The sequence below is a fragment of the Molothrus ater genome, chromosome 2 (assembly GCF_012460135.2).
Source record: "Molothrus ater isolate BHLD 08-10-18 breed brown headed cowbird chromosome 2, BPBGC_Mater_1.1, whole genome shotgun sequence".
Classification (NCBI taxonomy): domain Eukaryota; kingdom Metazoa; phylum Chordata; class Aves; order Passeriformes; family Icteridae; genus Molothrus; species Molothrus ater.
Window position 1 is genome coordinate 61709124 of NC_050479.2, and position 7635 is coordinate 61716758.

At 42.0% G+C, this 7635-nt stretch overlaps 1 protein-coding gene across 1 annotated transcript in view; it reads left to right on the forward strand.

Annotated features, from left to right (window-relative positions):
* The window catches only part of COG3 (component of oligomeric golgi complex 3), a 30715-nt gene extending 25496 nt beyond the window's left edge, over window positions 1-5219 (forward strand). Inside the window, exons 21-23 of the mRNA XM_036384796.2 lie at window positions 1075-1202; window positions 1771-1869; window positions 3065-5219. Of these exons, the coding sequence (XP_036240689.1) occupies window positions 1075-1202; window positions 1771-1869; window positions 3065-3094 (257 nt within the window). The 3' untranslated portion in view covers window positions 3095-5219. The remainder of the gene's footprint in view (window positions 1-1074; window positions 1203-1770; window positions 1870-3064) is intronic.
* Window positions 5220-7635: the final 2416 nt, after the last annotated feature.

A 7635-nucleotide genomic window follows, 5' to 3' on the forward strand; every position in this document is an offset into this window, starting at 1 on the left:
AGCCCTTATTGTCTGTACATTTGGTATTTACTTTGTTTTGAGTTTTCCTGTCACCATGCAAAAATGGCATCTGGGTTTGTTTCCCTCTTTTTTAAAAATTCAAATGTGAACACTTCATAGGAACATTTGGAGCAGCTTTAGATGCTCCTTGGTTGTTTTGCTCTTCACTTTACAAAGTTGTGCTTCTGGATGAGCTCTGATTATTCCAAATCATACACTGGAACCTTCTGTTGCATCATATTCTTAAGATGCAAAGCCAGCCATGTTCATACATAATTCAGTGCTGCTCCACGGGTCAGACACTCTCAAGGGCTAACTTGAGGTTCTGCTTAATGTCTCCCTCTTCTTCAGGAGTTTTTTTAATGTTTGTTTGGAGATAATTATGTGTGTAGAAGCAAATCAAAGCAGAGTTTCTGCTGTTTCCTGGAGTCATTTGTCTGGGAAGTGGGACTAGGCAGAAAATTTAGATGTGGCAGAAGTTGAGGAGGGTAAAAACCCACACAGGATTTTAATTTCAGTCCTTTAAAACTACAAAATGTATTTTTTTTCCCCTGGCCTTTAGGCAATGATCTTGTAAAATCATTAAAATTCCTAGCAATAAAGAAAGAAGGTCTTGTCTGACAGAGGATTCCTGTCTGGTTAATTCAAAATCCAGATTTCTGTGCAGCCCTTCCTCTCACAGACATGGCCTATAACCAGTAAGGAGGATTTGTGATTCTGTTCTCTTTGCTAGCATGTTTCCCAGCAGTTGCTTTTCCAGTTAGGTTTTCTGGGAGGGAGCCTATGTAGAACTTAGTTGCTATTGGAGGGCTGTGATTTCAGAAGCCTCAGGAGGATGTGGTATCTTTCAGAAATGGGATGGGTGCATTTTCTGCAGGGAAAGGAAGCAGTGTCTGGCAGGCTGTGGTCCTGTGATGGGTTTGACACTGCACAGCCCAGCGCCCCCTCTCTCCCTTCCACTCAAACCTCTGGTAATGATCCGCCCCAGGAGAGTGGAGGTGATTTTCTGGAGTGTAGGTTTCAACAAGCAGAACTCCATTTTAGCCTGTTAAACTTATTTTCTTTTACTTTCAGCAAAGATCAACGATCTGGTCTCTTCCACTTACAAGACAATAAAAACAAAGTTGCCATCAACTTTACGAAGCATGTCCTTATACTTGTCCAATAAAGATACAGAATTAATTCTGTTTAAGCCAGTCAGGGTGAGTATTGCTGCCATGTTTTCCTGTAGACATTTCATGATGATATCTTCAGCTTAAAAAAGCCAAATCCAAACAGCTCTATTGCTCTTGCTTGTACTGTGCAACACATGGATACTACCGGGAAGTAACTGCTGCTCTTTATTGTGTACATCTTCCACCTGTCACCAAATGAGCTGCCATAAGGAAAATTAACTCTGTCCCACACCAACCAGTTGATTTTGGTTAGTTATGCATGGGCAAGAGCACCAGAGGCAGGGAGGGTGATACAGATTGAGTGGAAAACCTGCTGGAAAGAACCAGGGGAGCCAAGCTTGAGTATTAAGCTTCCAGGTTAAGTCTTTAGGTCTCAGTGTTTCACTTTAGCACATCTAACTGAAGTTTTTATCTCATGACTAATGTGGATTCCTGTAGCTGTTTTGGGGCTTCTTTTAGAAAAAAGTTCTTGGGGCTTGACTGCTTCTCCCTACCTGGTCACTTCAGTAGCTATTCCATGTACATTGTGTTTGTTCTGGTTTAAGATGGGTGTTATGTTTTTTAATATTGATTTTTTTCTTCTTTCCTTTAAAAGAATAACATTCAGCAAATGTTCCAGAAACTCCATGCTCTGTTAAAGGAAGAATTTAGTAATGAAGACCTCCAGATCATAGCTTGTCCTTCAATGGAACAGGTATATATTGAAGGTCCCTATTTTATCATTTGCTCTTTCATGTGACTGGCTTTTATAAACATCGATTTTTTTCATTTTTCGTATTTCCAGTGTTCAGTATCATTATTTATTTCTTATCCCCCTTAATCCTGGATGATTAAACTTCGGGCTTTATCTGATCTTAAGTCTCCCAGCTAGGAGAAGACTTTGGTTGGGTTTTTTAATGAATGTCTAATAGATTTTCTTAAACCAAGGTGGTGATTGATGTTGCTGGGAATTGAGTTGTACAGCATTGTAGAAGAGTCTTGCCATTTCCTGGCATTGTCTTCTTGGAAAGGTATCAAAGCCAGTGAATATGCCTTAAAAAAACTGCATTTAAAGGCAGTCTTTCCTTTGACAAATACAAAAAGCAGCAGCTTTTACATTTAGGAAGCATGACAATGAATTACTGGAGTGCATTTAAAGTGAATTGTAGTGAGAAAATGTGCAGGTGTTTATGAAAGTGTAACCCTGCATGGTCTGTAGGCTCAGAGATAATTTGGGTTTAGAATTCCCTCTATTAGGATTCTCTGTCAGAAACCAAGTAGGCTTTTAAAAATGTCACTTTGACTGTAGTAGTCTAGGGAATGTAGGTAGAATCTTGATTATCACAGGATGATTTAAACAGCTAATCTGATTATGGATTAGAGGGTGTTGCCTGCAGTGTGTGTGGCCACAGGCATGTGTGATAACTGTCCTGGAGTGGGAGTGATGCACCATAAGGAGGTGAGGTTATCCTAGAGGAGATGGCTTCCTCTAATTGTTTATCTGATGAACCTTAGGATCACTTATCCTACAAACTGAAGTGTGTGGGAAACCATATTGTAATCTATGGGAAACAAGTACTGTGAAGGATCCCAAGTGTGTTTCAGATATTTGAGGTGAATGGTAACATTTTTTGCCAGTGTGCCTTTTTTTTGGAAATCTTGACAACACATGAGGTTACCTGAGGAAGTTTATCACAGTAGTTTGTCGCTGCTGAAATGAGTGGTCAGCATGGTCATCAGTTGCATTGTAAAAAGCCTGTGAGTAGGCATTTGACAGGAAGTTTTGGCTGTTGTTTTGTAACTGTCTTCTGATTAATGTACTTCCTAGGAATCCTGTTTAAAGGTTAAAATATGACACATTAGTTCTAAAACTTGGCTTCTCTAACGTAGGCTTTCATTTTGTCTTTCAGGTGAACTTACTCTTGTCGATGTCCAAGTAGCCCAACAGTGAAGCTGCTTTGAATAAGCTTCAGCCAAATGCCAGGGAGTGAAGGGAATGCAGAGACATTTGCTTGAAGTCAACGAAGGATCCCTGTGCAGTCCAGTCTGCATCAAAACTATCCAGGCTGCTTAACCCTGTTTTAGGGAAAAAAACCCAAAATGAACAGGTTTGTTGATTTGGTAGAGGTCTTCCTGTTCATTGGCTTGAGCAATGGGCAGAAGAAAATGAAACAAAAACTCCTTTGCTGATCACTCTTATGGAAGCTCAATTACTGCCTTTTCTAGATATTTTCAAAATTGAAAACTTTTTTTTGTTTGTTTTTTTAATGTAAAAACCATTCTTGCTTTCCCTTAATGAGTTGATATATGCAATGGAAAGTCACACTTTCAAGAGATGCTGGAAATACAGTGCAGGGAATCAAATGAGAGCAGCAATAGATATTTGTGAGACTTGGGAGATGACAATATTGGTATGACAATTTGACTTAAGCAGGCATGCTCTGAGTTTTTCTTTAACTTCTCTGAAAATCCTGGTAATCCACCACATGCTTGAAAGTAATTCAGAGGTTCTTGCGTGGGAAAACTTAATTTCCCACCTGTGAAGTGTTTCTTGAAACACTGGATGGGCTGCGTTTCTTACACTCTTGTGACTGGGAGCTCTGAGGCCTGACCTGAAGTGTCATACTCTAGCCTTTCTCCATGTGAAGGGTCTCAGATCCTTGGGATTTGGAATGGAAAGCTGTGCAACATAATTTCTGCTGTGTCTGAGTGAACTACATGTTTTCAGATGCTTTACAGCACTGCTTAGCACTGAGGGTTTCAGCTAATTTTAGGGTAGAGTTGGTTTTTTTGCCTTTCTCAAGATCAGATGGTGGTGTCACAGTGTTTAAAGTGGGAACAGGGTCTGGAGCTTGCACGGCCTTTGTGCTGTGGAGAAAGTGCTAATCAGGGGGTGTGGGGATGCCTGAAAAGGATATGCAAGGCTGTCAAATCTGCATTGTAAAGAGAGGATAAGTACTTGGTAACTGGTAAAAGTGCACAGTGTTGAGTGAGCATTAATTGGACATTAGTGTGGAAAGCTGGATGCTAAATGCCTGGCCCTTAATGGAATGAACACTTCAGGGTCTCTCAGTGTGTAAATCTTCATGGTGCAACACTGTAAAATGAAAATGTAGTGGGTTATGTGACAGATCTTTAACTTATTTATAAAGCCTATTCTGTACTTTGGAATATGAAGAAATTTCCTTGCACATCGGTGATACTTTGATTTAATAATTTTCCTGATATAAATAACAAGACTGGAGTATAAGATGGTAGGACTGAAAGCTACCACAAGAAATGTTACAGCAGTGGTGCTGAAATACATAAATGGTACTAATAGGACCTTACATGACTCCTTAAAAAGTAAGTAAAGGAACTAACAAGGAGAAAAACTTGCCCTCTCCCTTTACTCATGTAGAAGTACAGTCTGTAAAATAATGTCCAGTGCATTGTAATATATGTATATTTGTTTTTTATAAGGTTTTTCAGAAGGACTGCATGGTCACTGTACAGAGTTATGACTAACTTAATGCAGACATTGTACAGAAGAGTTGTGAAGGGTAAACCATGACAGTAGTCACTCTTGTGCTTGGGATCTTTTTCTCTCTTAGAATACCCAGACAGCTCTAGGACAGCTGGTGGAAGGATTAGAAGAGCAGTCAGTTTATACAGCCTGTTTGCTAAATGAACATTTGTTTAAACATGTACAGTTTCAGATATTTACGTTTACAAATAGTGTAAATAGTTTCAAAAGATTAATTTAAGATGCTTTATATTATCTGACTAGAAACTTGCTGTTTTTAATTTTTTTAAATAAAAATGTTGCCTCCTATTTTGGTCCAAGAGTAAAGCTTTATTCTGTATCCTGAGGCTTGTCTGTCAAGATAACTGCAATACAGAGACAATAAACATCCTAATAAGCACAGGTTGTGCATTGCTGAGAAGTGTTCTTTTTTTAGCAGTAAGAGAATTGAGTTTATTTGACACAGATATACCTGAGTGCTGAATGTACAGCTAATTGTTAAATATATGCCTCTTTATGGTTATAATAAAGGTAAATTTGTATTTTCTTTACTGACAAGCGGGCTTGTGTGACTAAATGGTCTCTTTCCTTGCAGTTTTGTTAGGAGAACGAAACCACAACTGTGAGCCACAACCTTCTAATACAAGAACATATTTTAGCTAAGTTGGCTTTTACTAAGAGAGCTTGGGAGCTGGTGGCAGAAAACACAAGTGTTACTGTATTTGATGACTGTTTTTGCCTGGTTACTCACAGACTCATGTACCCAGGGTTTCTCATTACCCTGTGGTGCTCTTCTGGCCCTTGGTGGTGTGAAACACATCATGCAGAAGCTTGTGGTTTGTCTCCTGTAATGTCAGCATGAAGCTTCCCTTCACCCTCTGGCTTTCACAATGTCATTTGAATGGAACTGTGCAAGTAAAAGCTCTCCTTCCCTGTGGAATTTGGCTTCTGTCTGAGAGGTATGGGGCAGTGATGTGTGACTAGAACTTCCTGGTCACTTGGAAGCTCCTCTAGGGTCTGGCCCTTTGGATTACATCCAAATGAGATGAATGCCTGGGCAGCTTTTGGACAACAGTGATGCCTGCAGCAAAATCTTACACTGTGCCATGTGTTTTCCAAGCAAAACCTAGTAGTTCTTTTCTCAAACTGCATATTTGGTATTGACAAAGTGATGTAGGTGTGAAAAGGGGAAAAAGTCTGTGCTGCCAAAGCAAATCCTGGTGACTGCAGGTAGACCCAGCTCTGTCCACAAATGCTGTTTTCTCCCACTCATGTGCATTTTCATCCCCATTGAGCCCTAAAACCAAGCCAGTATGTGGAGCAAGTCAGGTCTTTGGTATAAGGACCTCTAAATAGCAAAAGGAAAAAAGAATGAGCTGGTTCCTTTCAGTGGTGGCCAACCATGCCACTAAGCCATGGGCATTGCCATCCCCTGGAGCCTGGAAACCCAAGAGACACCTTGCGTTCCCTCTCTTGGATTGCCCCTGTGCCCAGGCTGCTCTCTGCCATCCCCTCTGCACCAGCCCAGGTGTGTCTGGCTGGGAGCCAGAGCAAGCTCATCAGGCACACTAGGCACAGCCAGTTCCCAAATTTCCAGTTCCTCAGCTGCAGTGTGGAAGCCATGTGCTTCAAGGCACTGTGCATTTGGTGTGTAACCCTGCTGGTCACGCTGGGATCCACCACGTGCTGTCAGCTGAAGCAAACCTACTTTCAAGGACTTGGTGCACAGATGGGCATTGTGAGCTTGAAGAAAGGAGCTTTCTTTCCATTGCAAAGTGACTGTCACCACCCTGATAAGGGAAGAGTTGGTCTGAAACGCTGATGTGACCGCTTGCTGTGAGCACTAATTTCTTGCGTTTCACTATTTCACGCAGGTAGGAGATAAAAAAATGCAAGGAGTGATATCACTGAGAAAGAGATTGCCAAAAGTATTGCAACACTGATTATTGCAGAGCAGGCTCATGAGCTGAATGTTTTTAGACTGAAGGAGGAGCTCCTCTTGCTTTCTAGCCACTTGAATGGGACTTTCTCTGGATCTTTCAGCTGCAAAGAGAGCCCGTGCAGCGTGAAGGATGTTAATGCTAAACTCTCTGAGGGGGGGCTGAGTGGGAGAGCATCCTGCATCTCTTGTAACCCAGCCTTTCACCGTGCAACCTGCCATGGGTGCCCTTTCCCTTCATGCTTGTGGAGCACACTAACCCTAGAGCTTCCCCTGGGGGCTGATCCTCTTCCAGCACAAGGAGACTGAGGAGCAAAGAACTGAACTCACGACTTGAACCAGCTCAGCTGGGACTGGGCTGCCCAGGAGCAGTGGGACAAGGAAGATGACTTCCTTATCTAACAGAGCAGATGGTCCTGAGAAGAAGTCTGAATTTTGGGACTCAAAGAGCAATGGCCAGAGCTTAATGGTTCTGCACACCTGGAGCCTTGGCTCCCTGCCACCCTCCTGAGCAGCCACTGCAGAGGTTGTTTCCATTAGCGATGTGTGTGTGACCACTTACAGAGCATTGCTGTTTGGTCTGTGCCTGCACCAGAGAAGACAACTTGAATCCTTCCCCCCGAGGCCTCAGCCCCCAACCAAGCATGGGCAAGACGTGATTTCAGTGCTGACCAGTTGTGTTTGCCTCTAGTAAGGGACAGGGTTACACACCAGTAGGCTGGCACAGTCACACTGGCACCGAGCAGGGCTCAACCCTGCCCAGAACAGCATTTCTACCTCTATGGGTCAGCAGTGGGAAACCTGAGTGGGTGACAAAAAATACCAAAAGATTTTGGTGTTCTTCTCCCCCATATGCACTTGTTTCATGTTAAGTGGAATGCTGTTTAGATAAAATCAGAAGCATTATGCTTATATTGACATTTGATATTAATGCTTTGAAAAGAAACAGTGTTTCAAAATGGGTTTGTGAGTCTTGTTCTTACCCTTCAATGACAGCATCTCAACCCCTCTTAATGCTTTCCCAGGAGGGAATTTCA